The 21416-nt window shown below is 34.6% G+C and overlaps 1 protein-coding gene across 1 annotated transcript in view; it reads right to left on the bottom strand.

Annotated features, from left to right (window-relative positions):
- EFR3A (EFR3 homolog A) overlaps window positions 1-21416 on the bottom strand; it is a 166548-nt gene that overhangs the window by 64227 nt on the left and 80905 nt on the right. The window contains 4 exon segments of the mRNA XM_078153739.1: window positions 413-548; window positions 2598-2676; window positions 17006-17143; window positions 20875-21024. Coding sequence (XP_078009865.1) covers window positions 413-548; window positions 2598-2676; window positions 17006-17143; window positions 20875-21024 — 503 coding nt within the window.

Here is a 21416-nt window from a genome sequence, read left to right as displayed (position 1 = left end):
AAGTATGACTTCCATCTTCTAATTTTCATAGCAGTTATTTGTACCTCCTATGTCACATTCTAATTATCTCTTGTTCTCCATTGTAAGTTCCTAGAGAGATGGGACTCTCTTCTTTCCATATTGCCTAGCACCAAGTGTTCTATATAACAGGTGCTTAATATTCATTGAATTAATCAATAAAAAGTTTTACTAGAAACAAAAAAATATTTAAATTTTCTATTAAAAAATGTGTGTATGCATGTGTGTGCAGGCAATGAACTCCTAGCATAACAACTTACATTAAAACATTCAAGTAAATAAAACACATTATGATCAAGTCTCTTCTCAGAAAACCTTCTCATATGCTGCTAATCCAATAAAAATACTCATTAAATATAAGAATATACTAAATCTTTCTTTTAATATTACTTACCTATAGATCCTTTAGCAGCAATGGCAACTGCTTCTAATAGAACCTGGATAATCCCTGCTCGAACACGGGGAGAATCTTTTTTCCGAGCATCAAGATGTCCTAGGGTCTCTTGGATCACATGGTGAGAATACTGTGCCTAATAAACATGAAAAAAATACCTGACATGTAAACAGCAATTCTTTGTTTAAATTTTCAATTTAAACAGTTTTCTACTTTTTACATTCAAGGTGAATTTTTAATTTATCAAATGGAATGTTGAAATTATGTTCATGTTGATTATATTTGTCTCTAAAATACAATTAAATTTTATTTGTCACCATTATTTAAATATTGTCTACCTTTCATAAAAAGTGAATAATATATTAAGCATAGTAGAAAGACCATGGTTTTAGGAAATTAAAACTAGACATAATATTTAAGAATTCATATCATAAGAAAGGCTAAGTGGCATAGTGGATAACATGCTAGACTTGGAGTCAAAAAAAGTTGGGTAGGAATCCCATTTCTAGCAGTTAAGTAGTATAATCCTGGATGAATCGTCTAATCTAAACCTCAGTTTCCTCAAGTGCAAAATGGGAAAATTAACAGTAGTACCTACACTTTAAAGGCTTAAATGGGGAATCAAACGAACACAAAACATTACATAACTGTCAATTACTGTCATACCATACAAAGACAGACAATATAAAATTTTAAAAAGTGAATGTAACAGACAAGAAGCATCATGATACAGTGGAAAGGGCACAGGATTTGCAGTTAGAGGACATGAGTATGAATCCCAGCTCTGACATGTTTACTGTGTGTACCTGGGTGATTGGCTCTCAACAGATAGTGAATGAAATCTAGTTTGAGGTCAACAGCCTAGGCTAAGAGTTATCCAATGATATGTGAAATTGTTATGATATATCCATCAAAAAAGTATATACTTAGAAAGGACCTGGAAGATCATTTAGGTATGAGTAGGAGTAGGCTGGAAAAAGAAAAAAAAATTGCTTAAATGTTTGACTTTTCCTGCTAGAGCCTCCAGGGTTTAACTCCAGAAATATTTTAAGCCCTTGCTGTACAGTGCACTCTACTGGGTACTGGAGCACAGAGCAATGGCAATATTCTTACTCTAAAGGAGTTTACACTTTTAACCAAATGTTTATTATCCTGACGAGTGTTCGTTAATTTTCTACTCCCAACATGATAATGAAGACATGTGACACTTATATAGGGTCTTTAAGGTTTGCAAAGATCTTTGTCCAATATCACCTCCTTTGATCCTCATACTAGCTATGTCAAGTACGTATAAAAATTATGAGTCTTTTTGAATAATGGAACAAGTAAGATCCAGAAAAGCTAAGTGACATACCCTAGAACACAGAGTTAGAAAGTAACAGCAGCCAGCATCAATTGCTGGGCTTAGCTGAATCCATCCAAGCATCTACTAAAGCACGCCACACTACCTCTCATAATGACGTATGTAACTACAGAGTCTAGTGTATGTTTATCTATTGTTTTAATCAATCAGAACTCTGGATCCACAGAGGGCCTCAACTTTACCTCTCTTACCATACTCAGCTCTAGCACCACCTTCTACAAAGTCGCACACATACACATGCACTTACATGCACATACGCATATGTGTGTACAACCATATAATCATATATGCATGCACAATTGCATAAATACAGTGTTTCACAGTCATCCGTCACTTCAAAGAGAGGAAGAAGATCAATTATTTTATCTTTTCTTTGGGGCCAATATGTTTTTTTGTTTTCCTTTTCTTTTTCCTTTGTTATAGAGGACTGCTCTCTGAGGGGGAAAAGGAGGGATACATTAGGAAATATAAGTGATATAAAAGTGAAAGATACTAACAAAAATTCATTTAAAAAAGAAATGTTACGGAGTTATAAAAAAGTTCATCTTACAAATCACAGACAGTTGACTTCTATGTGATTAACTTATATGGTAGTCTTCCCTCCACCATAAGTTGACTGAAGTTTGATAAGTAATTATGAAAAATAAAGCAAACATTAGAGATCAACCGAATGTAACATTAAATTGTCCTATGCGGGGTGTTCCAAAACCCTTAGAGTAATTTTAAGCCACTCTGTGTTGAGTCTTCTTTGCTGAAAACCTAAATGGAATTTACTCAAAACCAATGTTACTTAGTAATTATAATAAAGTTATTAAACCGTACCTGAATGGAATACATTATAATTTTAAAGCAGTGGACTGCAAATTCATTGGGATCCCAGAGGTTATGATTATCTAAATGTCTGTAAGCAAAAGAAAAACCCAATTCAGTATTATCAAGTCTCACAAATGTCAATACCTTTTTTTGTCTTTGATTAGGAATATGAAATAGCCAAAGTACAGTAAAAACTCCATTTACTGACAATCAAACCTTTAAGAAAAAGGGAAGTAATCACAACCAAAGAAAACAAAGCCCATATCCCTTCTCTACTGCCCCCCTCCACCTCTACATTCAAATAAAAATATTACTGTTTAAAAGGAGAAAGCTTAACTTGCCAAACAATTCACTTATGTGGAACACTGAAACCCCCAAAATGCTACATAACACCACTCTACTGTAAAATCCGATAATTTAGGCTTTTTTCAAATGGCTACACAGCACAGGATATTCAGTAATAATCTGTTATTCCCAATACAAATAATTTCTACATTTCACATGCATGAAAAACATGCAAACTAAAATGGCACTTGCAAAAATGAGAAAGCTGCGTAAATTAACTCAATTAAAATCTATGTTATATAGTGTTCTATCTCAATTTGTCTATTACAAAGACAACCAACTCATGCAATGGCTATCAGGCTAATGCTCTGCTGTCTTTAATGAAATGACTCTCATTTGCTTAAAAACTAGGGACGACTGATACAATTGTAAAAGAGAAGCAATGGAAGCTTTCCCAATATGCAATGATGCTCAATAGGACAACTTTTATTTTGACAAACTACATACATAAAATTAGAAATAATAATAAGATATAAGACAGTAAGGTAGTAAGAACTGGCAGAAAGGAGGCAATATTATTGATCCATAAATAGAATGATAGAAAATCAATAAAATAGGATAATTGTTTGTCAAGCAAGGGATTAAAAAATCCACAAAACATAATTTCTATATTATTAAGAACAAGGAAGAAATAGAAAGAGAACAAATATTTAAAAGGAAAAATATATTTTAGATATACACATATAAAGCTTACACTCTTACCAATTTTCTTAAAAATAAAGACCTAAAGACTATTTATTCTGGCTTCTACAGGAGAAAATAATGGAAGAAAGCAATGTTGGGGACTAAGGTGTTTAGACTAGTGAAGCAGATGAGGTTGAATCTGGGGAGGAGAAATTAAGGAAAATTTGAAGGAAAAATACTAGCACAGATTCTATTTGTGCTTTGAAAGAGGAGAAAAGACAGTGACAATTAAGGTGTCTATAAAAAAAAAGAATTAAGGGGGATATGAAAGGACTAAGAAGAACTAAAGAAGCTTAAGCAGGACAGGGAATAAAGCTACAGAGGAAAACAGAATTGGCAAAACGAGGTAATTTAACTGGAAAAAAAAATTGGGACAGCAGGCGGTTGGTAGGGTAGGGTTAGGGAGCTGAAAGTAAAGAAAGGAAGTTCAGAGCAGTACATGAAAATCATGAGTGTAGTGTGATAATTGGTTATAAAAGTTTTAACCAGTTATTTATCATTGAGATGAAAACATTATGAGTAGTTCAAGGGAAAAAAAAAAGATGAAAATTTCAAATAGTATAGGAGAACAGGCAAAAGCATGCAGTGACTCAGACCCAAGTATAACATCTCTCCATATTCCAAGATGATAAAGGAAATGGTTATAATATTAAATTTTTTTAAAAAAATCACAGATCCCCAGATTAAGGACTTCTGCCTTAGAGAGAAGCTATAACCAAGGAAATTATTATTTAGGATTAGGTTACTTAGTCCCTATTTAGGACTGAATTCTTTCTTCAAATGTCCTTCATTGATTATAATTTCTGATGCACTACAATTAGTTAAGGATAAGTTAAATATTTCTGCTTTTCTGATTTTGAATTTGATGTGTGGTTTTGTTTTTTCTTTTAAAATACCCTAGCACATATCAATTTTGGTAAGGATTCCACAAAAAGTTGAGAAATACATGTTTTCCTTTCAATTCCCATTCATTTCAATCACTAGATATCTATCAAAAGCTAATTTTCAAAAATCCTACTAGTCCTTAAGTACTTTCTTTTTATGGTTTTGTTAGATTTGTGTAGGTCTGAAAGGGATTCATCAAAGCTCACAACTAGGATAGTTTTGAAAGATACTTCTCCCTAAAGTAACGGAAGCCCCGTTTCTTTTAAGTACTTAGGTGATACACAGTTCAATACATGTGTATTGATGATTAACTTTATTATCTATGAAACAATTACGGATGACTTAATGAGCATAATAATTTATCAGTTTATCTCTTTTAATAATGTCTACTTTTACAGTAGTCTGGCAGGGAATAATTAATTTCTATACTTGTTTTTTTGAATTCAGAAAAAAAAATTATTTTCTGACCCCACATTTTAACTTCATCAAACTTTACGGTTTATATATTTTCCTAAAAATCAAAATTTTGCACTCTGTTTTCCAAATCCATGGTGTTGTTTTCTTTTACTTAAGTTCATATTATTCACATTCATGGTTATCATTACTGATTTTGTTTTTCTCTCCACCACATACTTTTTTTTAATTTTAAAATTCATTTTAAACAAATACAAAATAAGTAAAGAAAAAAACTGTCATGTACACAGCAGAACACAAGAGGATTCAATATAAAACAATAAATTTCCATTTCAAGAAAACCTACATAATAAATACTATACACTGTTTTCAAAGCTGCCTAGCTTTTCTTTGCTTACATCTTTGCTTACATTGTTCTCTGTTGTGCACTTTTTACTTTTTTTTCCCCCTCTTACACCCTCCCATCCTAAAGAAGGCTACAATTAAACATGGACATATGTGCACATATACATAGATATCTATAAACATACACGTATATATATACACATATACACTCATATACATATATATGACTATACTATGCTTATTTTCACTTGTCATCTGTTTTGCTGAAGGTGGATAGCATGTTCCTTCATAAGTCCAAGTTTTTCCACATTTTTCTAAATTAACTAAGCTCTCCATTTCCTACACTGTAGCAATATTCCAACCCAATCACATCCTATCTAAGGGACTGTCTATGAAAATTTATTCACCTCAATTTTCTGCATTCCTTCTATTCTTGGCTACATAGGTTTTATTTATGCAAAAAATATTAATTTAAAATGATCAAAATTATCTATTTCATACTTCAACACTGCTCTCACCTTATTTAAGCTTAAGGTCAGATACTGCTGAATCTGCTTCTTTTACATCTTTTTTTCCCTGGTTTCTTTGAAGCTCCTGACCTTTTGTTCTTCCAAATGAACTTTATTTTTTTTCTAACTTAATAGGATTATTATTTTTTTTTTTAGTAATGCAACTAGAATCGCATTGAATAAATAGATTAGTTAGGTAAAATTGTGATTTTTTTATTGCACTGGTTTTACATACCTATGAACAATAATTTTACTTCAATTATTTAGATTAGATTTTATTTGCATAAAAAGTGTTACATATTTAGGTTCATATAGTTCATGTGGCCATTTTGGCAGGGATATTCTCAGGTGTTTTATACTTTCTAGTTATTTTAAATGTTCTAAAACAATACTGAATAATACTGCTGACACATGGTGTAGTTTCCCTGTTTTTTCCTTTTGATTAAATCTATTTTAGCTTTATCTGAGATAATGATTACTACCTCTGCTTTTTTCACATAAATTTTAACTCCAGCCCTTTATTTTTCTGTATCTTTCATTTTATAGCATTTCCTGAAAACTGCATATTTCTGAATTCAAATTTTTAATCTTTCAGTTTCCATTTTATAAGTAAATTCATACCATTCACATTCTAAGCTATAATTATGTCTTGTATATTTTCCTCCTTCCTCTTTTTCCTCACTATCCTTCTCATCCTATTCCTATCCCTCCTCACTCCTCTGCTTTACTTCTCCTTGGTACCTTGCCCCTCCTATTCCTTAACTTTCCCATCCCTCTAAGAGTCCCTCCCTTATCCTCTCCCCTCAACCCTATCCGCCTGCCTTCTTATTTCTTTCTGAAATTAGAATGCTTTTATACATACATATATACATACACACACACACACACACACACAACACACACACACACACATATATGCTGTTTTCTCTTTAACACATTTCCGATGAGAGTAAGGTTCCAGCACTATCCACCCTCCCCCATTAGCTTTTTCTCTATCAATTTTTACTTTTATACCTCATTTGTATGAGATAATCACTCCTTTTTCTCTCTCCCAAAGTTGTTTTAGAATCACCCCATCATACACAGCTCAGACCAAGTCTTTCTTACAAACTACCCAAAATATGATGACAGTCATGAGTACTGTTAATATTTTCACATAAAAGAAGTAAACAATTTGACTTATATTGATTTCTACTGAATGTTATACGTCTACTTTTCCTTTATGTTCTGCTGTTTTTGTCACAAATACCTGAAAATCTTTCAGTTCATTAAATGTCTTTTTTTTTGGGGGGGGGGATTGAGGATTATACTTAATGTTGCTGGGTAAGTTACCCTTGGTTGTAACCCCAGCTCATTTGCTCTATGCAATATAGTATTCCAAGACCTATAATCCTTCAATGTAGTAGCTGCTAAGTTTTATCTAATCCTTATTGTAGCTCCATGATATTTAAATTACTTTTTTTCTTGTTGCTTCCAATATTTTCTCCTTAACCTAGGAGCTTTGACAGTTGGCTATGATACTGCTGTAAGTTTTCTTCCTGGGATCTCTTTCAAATGGTGATCAGTGGATTTTTTCTATTTCTGCTTTACTTTCTTATTGTAGAACTTCTTATGTTATATTATTTCTCCTCGATCTGTTCTCCAGATCAGTTGCTTTTGTGATGAGATGTTTCACATTCTCTATTTTTTTCATTCTTTTGATTCTGCTTTATTATTTTTTGGTGTCTTAGAACGTCAGTAGCTTCCCTTTGCTCAATTCTAGTTTCCAAGGAATTATTTTCTTCCCTAAGTTTTTGATTCCCTATTTCAAATTGGTTGAGTTTCTGTTCACAATTTTCTTGATTTTCTTGGATTGATCTTATTTCTTTTTCTAAATTTTCCTCAATTTTTCTGATTTTTTAAGTCCTTTTTAGTTCTTCTAATAACTTTTTGTGCTTGGGGCATTAGATGTTTCTCACTGAAAAAGCCACTGAGTGGCTTTTTAAGCTCCATTATCTTCTTCTGAATATGAACTTAGATCTTCTCTATCCCCATAGTAGCTATCTATGGTTAGGGTCTTTTTCCTTTGCTTATTAATTTTTATTTTTTAGCAGTTATTAATGTAATCAAATTCTAGTCCCAAGGTATGGGGATGATGCCCTAAGCCTCAGTCCTTCTTATTGTTATTTTCTGAGGCCTGTCACGGGACTCAATCTTGGGCCCAACTTTCTGCTCTTAAGCCACAGGTAGGGCTACTAGCCATGCTGTCCCACAAATGATCTTATTCCCTACAGTCCCTCCATTGGCTGCAAATTGCAGCTGTTCTCTCTGCCCTGGAACAGAAACCAGGGACTCTCCTCTCCTGAAAGTGCCTACAACCAGCAGAGTCCCTGGCCCTCTACTAGTATACTCACCAGGTGTGTGCTAGCTCCTTCTCCCCAGCTTACATAGCCCAGGTCATGTCTTGCCAGCACAGCTGTGTGTGGTGTCCCTTGATAGTGGAAAGTCTTTCAATCTTCCCCCACTCAGCCATCAGACTCCAAAACTGTCAGTTGAGATGAAAATTTCTAGGCTGAGGCTGCCTCTCAACCTAAGCTGCCCGCAGGGATTGTCTGTTGATTCTGCATAGTTGGCCTTGGAGGTGTTTGCACTTCATTCAGGTGGAACCTGGAACCTGTGCCCCTGGAGGTTAGGTCTTTCCTGCAGTCTTCTCAAATTATCTTAGGAGAACAACTGATTTGCCCTGACTTTTACTTTTGTTGCTCTACATACGTTCCCTCTGGGGTGATGCTATATCTTTTTTTGTGGATAATATTTGGAGAGTCAAAAGTTATCGGACCTACTTTGCCATCTTCCCAGAATCCTATACCCTTAAACTCCATCATATACTCTTAAACTTATTCCCCTCTTTGAGCTTTACCTTATTCTTTACAGAGAGAAGCAAGAAGTGAAAGAAAAATTTAAAAAATAATAACAATAAATAAACAAAAACAAAAATAAAGAGCCAAGATAGCAGAGTAAGCAGCAACTCACCTGAACTCTCTCAAATTCACCTCCAAACAACTAGGAAATAATGCCTCAAAATGAATTCTGGAGTGGCAGAACCAACAGAATGATGAGGAGAAAAAATATTTCCAGCCCAACACAACTTAGAAGGTAATCAAGAAAGGTCTGTCTCACTGGGTAAAAGGGAAGCACAATCCAGCAGAGGCAGCATCTGGGAAAGCTGGCAGAAGTCCATGCCAAAACAAGCCAGGACCCAGGCCCTGAGTTCTTGGACACGCCAGCAGCAGCAAGGCCCCACATCAAACACAGTAGCCCAGCAGCAAAGCCTGTGGCTCCCAGCACAACCCAACAGAAATCCCAGAGACCCATAGGGCAGCCCAGTAGGAAAAGCCCTGAAGTCTCCAGCACAGCAAAGTAATGAGGTCCAACAGCCCCCAGTCCAGCCCAGTGGTAAGGTCCAGAGGCCCGTGGTACAGCCCAGCAGCAAGGCCCCAATATCTCCAGGCCCACAGTACAGAGCAGCAAGAAGAACCCACAGCCTCTGGTGCAGTCTAACAGCAAGGCACCATATCCCTACAAAAGAAGCTTGGGACAGTACACCCTCCACCACAAAAGTATAACCCAACTTTAACTTAAAATTTAAAAGTCATGAAATGCACAGGGAAAAAAAGACAAAAAGAACCTGAATATAGAAAGTTACTATAGTGACAGATAAGATCAATACAAAAATTCAGAAGACGACAATATCAAAACACCTATATGTAAAGCCTCAAAGAAAAATGTGAATTGGTCTCAGGCTCAAAAAGAAGTCAGAGAAGAGTTTTAACATAAAATAAGAAAGGTAGAATAAAAATTGAAAAAAATAATTGAGAGTGATGTAAGAGAATAAATTTTAAAAAGTACAAAAATTCACTGAAGAAAACAAGTCCTTAAAAAGTAGACTTGGCCAAATGGAAAAACAAAGAGCCACTGAAGAAAACTACTTAAAACTGGCCAAATGAAAAGAAGGTACAACAACAACAACAACAACAAAAAGAAAGTACAAATGCTTGAACCTTACTCTTCTCAGAACTGGCTCAAAGAGGGAACAACATACATGAATAGTGGGGGTATAGAAAACTATTTTATCCCATAGGAAAGTTGGAAGTGAAGGCACTAGGAAAAAGTAAGGGGGACGGGGCTGATAGAAGGGAAGGCAGATTAGGGGAGGCAGTGGTCAGAAGCAAAACACTTGTGAGCAAGGACAGGGTGCAAAGAGAGAAAGGATAAACAGGGGGAAAACAGAATGGAGGGAAATATACTGTGAATCATAACTGTGAAGGTGAAAGATATGAACTCCTATCTTACGAACTCATAAAACTGAAACAGCAGAGTAGATTAAAAACCTGAATCTAACAATATGTTAGAAGAAACACATCTGAAGCAGAGACACACACAGAGTAAAGGTAAGGGGCTAGAGAAGAATCTAATTACACTTCAGCTGAAGTAAAAAATGCAGGAGTAATCACGATCACAGACAAAGCAAAAGCAAAAATAGATCTAACTAAAAGAGATAAGGAAGGAAGCTAACATCTTGCTAAAAGGTACTACAGACAAAGAAGTGCAGTTATTGCTTCCACATTATGACTTTCCCTATCATGGTTTTGATATATCCCAAGTCAACATAAGAAATTAAATGGGAATTTGGGGGGAGTTTTGTGGGAGCTGCAGATGACATGTGATGTCCAGCAGACAACAAAGAAAAAGCTTAGAAACTCAGAAATGCATAAAATATATGTACAGTATTGTATAATATCAACCCAAATTTTACAGTAAGGTACCATGAACACCCCACAAAAGAAAAAGAAAAAATTCATACCTCTCTAGTATGCAAGGGAGGACCAAAAAATTTTATATGGATTTTCCAGATTGTGGGGGTACCATACCCCTAACCCCTGCAATGTGGAAGGGATAACTGTAATATCAATATTAACACTATAGAAACCCCAAATTGTACAGCACCCAGTTTTTTAAGAAAAGAAGTTAACTGAGTTTTAGTAAGAAATAGATGATAAAACCATATGAGTGGGGGACCTTAACCTTCCCCTCTGAAAACCAGATAAATTTAATTAAAAATAAATAAGATAGAACTTAGAGGGAGTGAACAGAATTTTGGGAAAGTTAGATATGATAAACCTCCAGAGAACTGGTTCATTCCAACTACATAAAAATTGAACATGTATTAGGGCATAAAAGCCTCACAAATAAAGAAAAACAGAAATATTAAATGCATCCTTTCAGATTATAATGTAATAAATATTATATTCAATAAAGGACAGTGGAATTGGAAATAAGCTAATCCTAAAGAATGAATGAACCAAAGAACAAATCATAGAAACAATAATTTCATTAAAGAAAATGACTACAATGAGACAGCATACCAAAATTCATGAGATGTAGCCAAAGCAATACTTAGGGAGAAAATTATGTCTCTAAATGCTTACATCGATAAAATAGAGAAAGAATAGAGCTATGAATGGGGCATGCAACTAATAAAACTAGAAGGGTGGCGGAGCCAAGATGGCAGAGTGAGAGCAGTGACTTGATTGAATTCTCCCCCAAACCCCTCCAAATATCTATAAAAAATGGCTCTAAACAAATTCTAAAGCAGCAGAACACACACAAAAAAAGAGTGAAACAAATTTCCAGCCCAAGACAACCTGGATGGATGATTGATCAGAAAGGTGTACCGCGCCGGGCTGGCAACGGAGTGCAGCACGGCATGGGCATGCAGGCCGCAGCAAACCTGGAGCAGGACTCAGAGGACTGAATCGTGGGCAGCTGTGGCAGTTTCCAGATTTCTCAACCCATGAATGCCAAAGACAACTTAGAAGGTCAGTGGGAAAAGTCTGTTTTCTGCGGTGCTGAGAGAGAAGCACGGTGGTCTCAGCTACATTCCCCGAGCGTGGCCCATTGAGCTTCCTGCCCACAGACTGAGGTGGAATCCAGTGGCTGATCAGAAGGGGACTGCAGGGATCTCTCTGCTGGTGCAGGATTCTCTTGCTTTGCCTGTGTTTGGATCTGGGTCACAGTTCTGGGGCATTCCTGTGGCAAGGAGGGGCGCTGGCGTGGTGGAGCTTGTAGTAGCTGTGGAGAGGAAATCTTCCTCACAGTTCCAAGGCAGAAAAGAAGGCTTGTGGTCACACACAGACCAGGGCACAAGCCAGAAAAGGAGTAAACACCTTGCCCTTGATCATAGCACCTTGGAAGAACTGAAAATTTACAGGTCCCCAGAAGTATCTCTGAAAACAGCTGCATAAAACCCCTGAAGCTTGGGACAATACATTCTTCACACTGGAAACAGACTCCTACAATAATAAAGAGTATAACTCAAGAAACTGGCCAGGATCATGAGCAAGCAGCACAAAAAGAGTCAGGCCATATTATCTTACTTTGGTGGCAAAGAAGATCAAAGAGGAAGACAACAAAGCCAAAGTTCCTACATCCAAAGCCTACAAGAAAAATATGGATTGGTTCCAGGTCATGGAAGAGCTCAAAAAGGATTTTGAGAAGCAAGTAAGAAAAGTAGAGAAAAAACTGAGAGTGATGCTAAAGGAGACCCCAAAAAAATACTGAAGAAAATAACACCTTAAAAAATAGCCTAACCCAAATGGCAAAAGAGGTCCAAAAAGCCAATGAGGAGAAGAATGCCCTAAAAAGCAAAATTGGCCAAATGGAAAAGGAAGTCCAAAAGCTTACTGAAGAAAATGCTGCCTTAAAAATAAGAACAGAGCAACTGGAAGCTAGTAACTTTATGAGAAATCAAGACACTGTAAAACAAATCCAAAAGAATGAAAAATTAGAAAACAATGTGAAATATCTCATTGGAAAAACAACTGACCTGGAAAATAGATCCAGGAGAGAGAATTTAAAAGTTATTGGACTATCTGAAAGCCATGATCAAAAAAAGAGCCTAGACATCATCTTTCAAGAAATTATCAAGGAAAACTGCCCTGATATTTTAGAACCAGAGCACAAAACAGAAATTGAAAGAATCCACCAACCTCCTCCTGAAAGAGTTCCCCAAAGGAAAACTCCTAAGAATACTATAGCCAAATTCCAGAGTTCCCAGGTCAAGAAGAAAATATCACAAGCAGCCAGAAAGAAACAATTCAAGTATTGTGGAAACACAATCAGGATAACAAAAGATTTATCAGCTTCTACATTAAGGGACCACAGGGCATGGAATATAATATTCCAGAGGGCAAAGGAGATAGCATTACAACCAAGAATCATCTACCCAGCAAAACTGAGTATAATCCATTGGGGAAAAAATGGTCATTCAGTGAAATAGAAGACTTTCAAGCATTCCTGAAGAAAAGACCAGAGCTGAAGAGAAAATCTGACTTTCAAATACAAGACACAAGTGGAACATGAAGAGGTAAAAAGGAAAGAGAAATCATAAGAGACTTATTAAGGTTGAACTGTTTACATTCCTGCATGGAAAGATGATATTTATAACTCATGAGACCTTTGTCAGTATTAGGGCAGCTGGAGGGAAAAAATTATATGTATGTATATACAGACAGATAGATAGAGGGCACAGGGTGAGTTGAAGATTAAGGGGTCATATCTGGAGAATAAAATTAAGGGATGAGAGAGGATGATACTCAGAGAAGAAGAAAGGGAGAGGTAGAACAAGCTAAACTATCTCACAAAAAAAAACAGAAAAGAAAAGGCTCTTACAGTGGAGGGGAAAAGGGAAGGTGAGAGGGAATGAGTGAATCTTATTCTCATAGGATTTGGCTTAAGGAGGGAATAACATAGACACTCAATTGGGTATGGAAAGATTACCCTACAGGAAAATAGGGGGAGAAAGGGACAAGAGAGCAGAGGAATAGAGAAGGGCAGACTGGGAAAGGAGGTAATCAGAAGCAAACACTTATGAGGAGGTAGAGGGTCAAAAGAAAGAATAGAATAAATTGGGGGTGGGGCAAGATAGGATTAAGGGAAATAGAATTAGTTTTTCACAGCATGACCACTATGGCAGTGTTTTGCATTACTGCACATGTATAACTATATTGAGTTGCTTGCCTCTTCAATGAGGGTGGATGGGGAGGGAGGAAGGGAGAAAATTTGGAACCCAAAGTTTTAAAAACACATATTTTTTAAAAAATGTGTTTTCACATGCAACTGGGAAATAAGAAATACAGGAAATGGGGTACAGAAATTTATCCTGCCCTACAGGAAAGCAGAAGAGGAAGGGGATAAGAGAATGGGGGGAGAGATAGAAGGGAGGGCAGACTAGGGGAAAGGATATTGAGAATGCATGCCATCTTGGGGTGGGGGGAGGGGTGAAAAGGGGGGAAAATTTGAAACTCAAAATCTTGTGGAAGAAAATGTTGAAAACTAAAAATAAATTCAAAAAGAAAATAAATTAACAAATAAAACTAGAGAAAGAGCAAATTAAAAATCCTCAATTAAACACCAAATTGTAAATCCTGAAAATCAAAGGAGAGATTAATAAAATCAAAAGTTAGTAAAAATAGGTAGGACCTGGTTTTTAGGGAAAAAACAACAATAAAACAGATAAACCAATGGTTAATTTGACTAAAAAAAAAAGAAAAGAAAACCAAATTATCAGTGTTAAAAATGAAAAGGGTGAACTCACTATCAATGAAGAGGAAATCTATTTTGCCCAATTATATCCCAATAAATCTGACAATCTAAAGGAAATGGATAAGTGTTTATAAAAACATGAATTGTTCAGAATAACAGAAAAGGAAATAGAATACTTAAATAAGTCCATCTTCTAAAAGGAAACTAAACAAGCCATCAATGAGCTTCCTAAGAAAAAATTCTCCCGTGACAGATGGATTCACAAGCAAATTAAATAACTAATCCCAATACTACATAAACTATTTGGAATAAGAGGTGAAAAAAAAAGTCCAAATTCCTTTTATGACACAAATATTATAACTAAGTCAGCAAGAGTGAAAACAAAGAATAAAACAGACCAATATGTCTAATGAATGCAAAAATACTAGCAAGGACATCACAGCAATCTATCACAAGGTTCATACAAGATGACCAAGTGAAATTTATCCCAGGAATGCAGGGCTGGTTCAATATGAGAAGACCTCTCAGCATAATTTACCACATCAAAATAAAACCAACAAAATCATATGACTATCTCAACAGATGAAGAAAAAGCTTTTGACAAAATACAGCACCCATTCCTATTAAAAACAGTAGAGAACACAGGAATCAATGGAGCTTTCCTTAAAATGAAAAGTAATATTCATCTAAAGCCATCAGCAAACATTATCTATAATGGAGAGAAGTTAGAAGCCTTTTCAATAAAATTAGGCGTGAATCAAGGATGACCATTATTACCACTATTATTCAATATTGTACTAGAAATGCTAGCTACAGCAATAAGGGGGGGGGAAGAAATTAAAGGAATTAGAATAGGCAATGAGGAATCAAAACTATTACTCTTTGCAGATGATATGATGGTATACTTAGAGAATTCTAGAGAATCAAATAAAAAACTACTTGAAATACTTCAAAGTTGCAGTATACAAAATAAACTCACAGAAATCATCAGCATTTTTATATATAACCAACGAAGTCCAGCAGCAAGAGAAAGAAAAGAGAAATTCCATTTAAAATAACTATAGATAATATAAAATACTTGGGTGTCTACCTGCCAAGACAAACCCAAGAACTGTATGAATACAATTGCAAAACACTTTTCACACAAATAAGGTCAGATATAAACAACTGGAAAAATATTAATTGCTCATGGGTAGGCCGAACCAATATAATAAAAATGACAATTCTATCTAAATTAATCTACTTATTCAGTGCCATGCCAATCAAACTACCAACAAATTATTTTATAGAGCTAGAAAAATAACAAAATTCATCTAGAAGAATAAAAGGTCAAGAATATCAGGACGTTTAATGAAAAAAAAAAGCGAAGGAAGGTGGTCTAGCTGTACCAGATCTCAAACTGTATTGTAAAGCAGTAATCATCAAAACAATCTGATACTGGCTAAGAAATACACTAGTGGACCAATTAAATAGTTTGGGTATATAATACAGTAGTAAATGATCATGGTAATCTACTATGTGATAAACCCAAACACCTAAACTTCTGGGACAAGAGCTCACTAATTTGATAAAAACTGCTGGGAAAACTGGAAAACAATATGACAGAAAAAAGGTATAGACCAAAATTTACACAATGTACCAAGATAAGGTCAAAATGGGCACAAGATTTAGACATAAAGGGTGATACCATAAGCAAATTAGAGGAGCAAGGAAGTTTAATCATGGGAAGAGTTTATGGCCAAACAAGGGATAGAGAACATTACAAGATACAAAATGGATGATTTTGATGATTTTAAATTAAAAAGTTTTTGCACAAACAAAACCAATGCAACCAAGATTAAAAGGAAAGCAGAATCTGGGAAACAATTTTTAAAGCAAGCATCTCTGATAAAGGCCTCATTTCTCAAATATGTAGAGAACTGAATCAAATTTATAAGAATACAAGCCATTCCCCAATTGATAAGTGGCAGAAAAAAACAAACAGGCAGCTTTCAGATAAAGAAATCAAAGCTACCTACAGTCATGTGAAAAAATGCACTATATCACTACTGATTAAAGAAATACAAATCACAAGTTCATTCTTATCAGATTGGCTAACACAAGAGAAAAGGAAAATGACAAATTCTGGAAGGGATATGGAAAAATAGGTACACTAATGCATTATTGGATGAGTTGTGAACTAATCCAACCACTGTAGTGACACATAGTATAAATAAAAAAACACAATAAAAGCTAACATTAACTTTGCCTAGAAAAAAATGACCTTATCCATGCTGACTAGAGACTAAGAGATCACATTATATGCAAATCACCGAAACATAACACTGTATTTGAGTACTGGGAAACCAAAAGCATTACTTAGTGAAATTAAATTTGATTTATCAAGAGGAAGTAAAACACATAACTGAACTAAGCTCAAAAGGTTATAAAACTTTGCATACCCTTTGACCAGCAATACCACTACTAGGTCTGTATCCCAAAGAGATTTTTTAAAAAAAGGTTTTCATTCTTATATATGTCGTGAAAAGTACTTAATAAATTAGCTGCTCAGTAATGAAGATCTTACTCATATAGCTCAACCATCTACTGAGAAAGATTATTCATCACAGAATCCGGGCAATCAGAAAGCAACAACAATAAAACACTACTTACGCAAAAACTGGCCGAACAGCATTACTCATATTCCCATATGTTGCTCGGCCCAGTAATTCTCTGAAACAGTTTTCAGCCAACACAGCAGGGTTTTCCTCTTTGTCACCTTCTGAAGGAGAGGAAGGAGGGCCTATTCGACTGATAAAGAGCAAAACAATAGGGAATGAATTAAAGACTCTCCATCACCAATTTCTGACTGTAAAGTATAATACAAGTATAGCCACACCTCATTATTTGTGAATTCTATATTTGTGAATTCATCTACTCTCTAAAATGTATTTGTAACCCCAAAAGCAATACTCACAGAATTTTTGTGCTCATTCATTGACATGTACAGTGCAACAACCACTTTGAATCACCCAATACTCTTATTCCAATTCGAAGTTGAACAAGGTAACACTTTGCCTTTTTTGTTTCAACTCTCATACTGTAAACAAGTACCATTTTCACAGACTTCTGAGGCCCATGTTTTTCATATTTTTGTGCTTTTTATTAGTTATTTCACTGTTTAAAATGGCTCCCAAATATAATGCTGAAGTGCTGTTTAGTGTTCCTAAGTGCAGGAAGGCTGTCATGTGCCTTACAGAGAAAATGCTGTTCATTCAGGCATGACTTAGGACATGAGTTCAATGTTAATGAATCAAAAACATGGTATATTCAGAAAAAGGAAGAGGAAATTCATCAATCTGTATGTGAGGCCCACTCAAGAAAGTGCTGAAGTAAACGTTCTGACCAGAGGCTCACAGGAACCTATCCCTGTGGTTCCTTTAGAAGAAATGGTTCAGTATTTGCTGAGTGTCCATCATAACTTTATAGAACACACTACCACAAATGAGGAGAATCAACTGTAGATTTTAAGTAGAAACATACCATGAAGGTGGATGAAAAAACATCTAACTACTAAGAGAAAGTGAAAATGATTAACTCTTCTTATTTTGCACCTGTTGTCTTGGCCAAAGAGTAAGAAATATTGACTGTAAAAGACAGAAAAATGGCTAAGTGGGAATCGATACCCAAGACAAGTCAAGAGAAAGTAAATAAACTCCTAAGCACATCTTGATGAAGTCAAATCACACAGACCAGATGAACTGTTATCTCAAGGTAGAAAAAGAACTGGCAGATATGATTGCTGAGTCACTATAAGCGATCTTTAAAAGGACAGAGAAAGTACTATAGGATTACAAATGGGCAAAAAATTCCAGTGCTGATAAGAAAGGAAGATAACAGAACCTGCAAACCATAGATCAATAAGCTTGATTTTGATTACTCCCAGAATTCCAAAATAAATGAAAAAGATGGTGAGCGAGCACCGAGAAGTGAAAGTGAACCCAAAAAATCAGCATGACTTCAATAACAAAAAGAAGCATAAATGCTAAGGTACTGTGGTCAGGGTCACAAAAGACTTTGCAGCTTCTACATATAGAAAGAGTTACTAGAATACATTACTCCAAAAGGGAAAAAAATATAGGCTTATAATGTGGCTTAAAACTTAATCCTATAGAGGGAAAAAGACTTTTATTAGAATAGAGGGCTCTCAAGCATTTCCAATAAAAAGTCCAGAGCTGAGCAGGAACTCTGAAATATAAAAAAAACAAAAAAAAACTTATAAAGGTAAATTTATTTGAGCACTTAGAAGGAGCTATAGGATAACAAGTAATATTAATTAAAATGCAGATAACATTTACATAGCACTTTAAGGATTGCATGGTACTTTTAAAAAAACCTCATTTTACTCTCACTAAAATCTTGGGTGTTAGGTGCTATTACCTCCATTTCAGAGATAAGGAAACTTAGGCAGAAGTAAAGTGACTGGCACAAGCTCACACAGCTAGTTAAGTGTCTGAGGTAGCATTTGAACTTGGATCTTCCCAATTCCATTTAGTTGTAATGCTCCTGCAATGGTGTCAAACAGAAATAGATCTCTGCTAGCCCACATAATAACTTAGTTATTAACAATATCTATGTTGTACTGTATTTTTATTTTGTCAAACATTTTCCAATTACATTTTAATCTGGTTGGCTGCATATTGATACCTCTGTTCCACAGACAATATAGAAGAAACAAATCTCCTTTTAGAACCTTAGTACCTTCAAAGGGAATTAAAGGAATTAAATAAGAAAACAGAAGGTTGGCAAAAGGAATACATTAGTATAACAAGGAGGAAGAAAGGCATGGAACTTGCTATTTATCAAACTTGGGATATATGAAAAGAAAATATGCAAACATAAAGGAAAGAGTTGGGGGGAAACAGGTATCAGATGAGTTTGACTGATGTTTAAAAAGGTCAAAGGACAAAATCCACTCAAAAGGACTTTGAACATAGAATCTCAGTTCAAAGGATAATAGATTTAGTAAGCACATCTACCACTTACTAAGTCCCTTAACCTGAATGAACCAGTTTTCTCATTTGTGTAATGGAAGTATTTCCACTATACCTCCTTCATAAGGTTGTAAGAATCACATGAGATACTGAATATAAATCCCTTTGTAAGTATAAATATATAAATTTTAACTATAATTATTATTTGAACTAAGCAAGGCCTTGATCATTGATACTTTTCAATTCTTAGATGGGCATTTTTTTCAGCATCATTTTAGGTGATGTTGAAGGATAATAAAAGAATTAGAAACACTGATCATTATTAACCCTGAAAATGAATTGCCAGTAAAAATTTAGCATGGCATAAATAATAAGCATATAAATTATACACACGGTTCATGCAAGGTACAACAAAGTGCAAACTTTTGGCTTTAATTAGGTGATACAAATGAATGAAAAGAAAAATCTGCTGAATCGCTTTTATCTCAATCTAAAATCAGATATGTGCGAGTATAAAATAAAGCTTTTTGCTACCAGTTCTTATTTATATGGTTTTAAAAAATCATATAATTCAGATCATTAATTCTTATTGATTTCTGTACAGACTTCTTTAAGAATAAGCATTATGAAGCTCTCATAAGCACTATGAATTCAGTTTCGTTCTTTACAACATATCTAACTTGTTAGTATTATGAGTTTAACAAAATCAATTTTAGTGGTTCTAAGAAAAGCTTAATATGACATTATTTAAGCAAGTTTCAAATGGTGGATTAGAAGTAAAACATTAAACATGGATAAGAATCTAAGATCAATTTAAGCATTATGAAATTATTAAACTGTGCTTTTTTCCCCCATAGAGTAAAAAGGTTAAAAAATTCACCAGACCTTTTTACAAAGTCTCTCATTTTACTACAATGATAGCCCAAAGAGATCAAAAAAAGAGGAAAATAACTCATTTGTGTAAAAAATATTTGTAGCTCTTTTTCTAGATAGCAAAGAACTAGAAACTAATGAGGCTCAATCAAATGAAAAATGGCAAAAGAAAGTATGGCAAATGATTATCATTGTGCCATAAGAAATAATGAAATGGATGGTTTCAGAGAAACCTGGAAGACCTGTATGAGCTGATATAGAATGAAGTAAGCAAAACCAGAAAAATTAGTAACAACATTATAACAATGAACAACTGTGAAAGACTTAAGAACTCTTACCAAGATAATAACCAAACACCATAATTCAAGAAGTCAAATAAGGAATACCTACCACCTGACAGAGAGAAAATAGACTAAATATGCAGAATGAGACACACATATTTGGACATGAAGAATGTAAGAATTTATTTTCCTTGATGGTGCATATTTATTAAAAGGTTTTTTTTATTTGCCTTAGGTGGAAGAGAGAAAATAAATGCTTATAAACTCAAAATAACCCCTTTTTTAACAAAACAACAAAAGAAACAAAGTTTACCACATAAGTGATTACTCAGATTCCAGTTAAATTTTTATACTTTACATAAAAATGTCAATCTTAAGAAATTTTATACAGTACCTTTCAACATCCTCTGTTTTTTGCATATTAAATAACAGAGATGGAACTATCTTATCCATATGCTGTGGTTCCCATATAGTTGCCCGCAACTCATCATTAACTGTTTTGCGAACCACACCCTGAATTCCACGTATCCCAGCTATGCGGATTCTAGGAAAAGGAAAATGAAAGGATTTTAAGTCTTTTTTAATTCAGAAAAAGAAAAGTTAGGGTTTTTTTTTTGTTTAGCTAGGAGACAATAAATATAAAAAACAATAATCATACCTGAAGTTAACAAAATGGAAATATCACTTTCCACCAAGGTCTAAGTCACAGCACTTCTTAAACTATGTGTCATGAATGGAAAAAGTTTAATAAGCTCCAGCTAAGACATCAAATAGTGATTTTATAAAATTTGTTACATATTTAAAATAATTATTTGATAAATGTTTTTTAAAGTCATAATTAATGTCGGGGTTTTTTAAACAGAAATATTTAGTGCATGTTACGTATGATTATGAGTTTGTATGTGTAAAATTTTCCAATGAAAGAAAGACAAAACA

Source organism: Phascolarctos cinereus, unplaced genomic scaffold (genome assembly GCF_003287225.1).
Source record: "Phascolarctos cinereus isolate Bilbo 61053 unplaced genomic scaffold, phaCin_HiC Scaffold_4;HRSCAF=312, whole genome shotgun sequence".
NCBI classification, from domain to species: domain Eukaryota; kingdom Metazoa; phylum Chordata; class Mammalia; order Diprotodontia; family Phascolarctidae; genus Phascolarctos; species Phascolarctos cinereus.
Note: the sequence above shows the minus strand (reverse complement) of the source record. Positions and strands in the feature narration are given on the sequence as shown.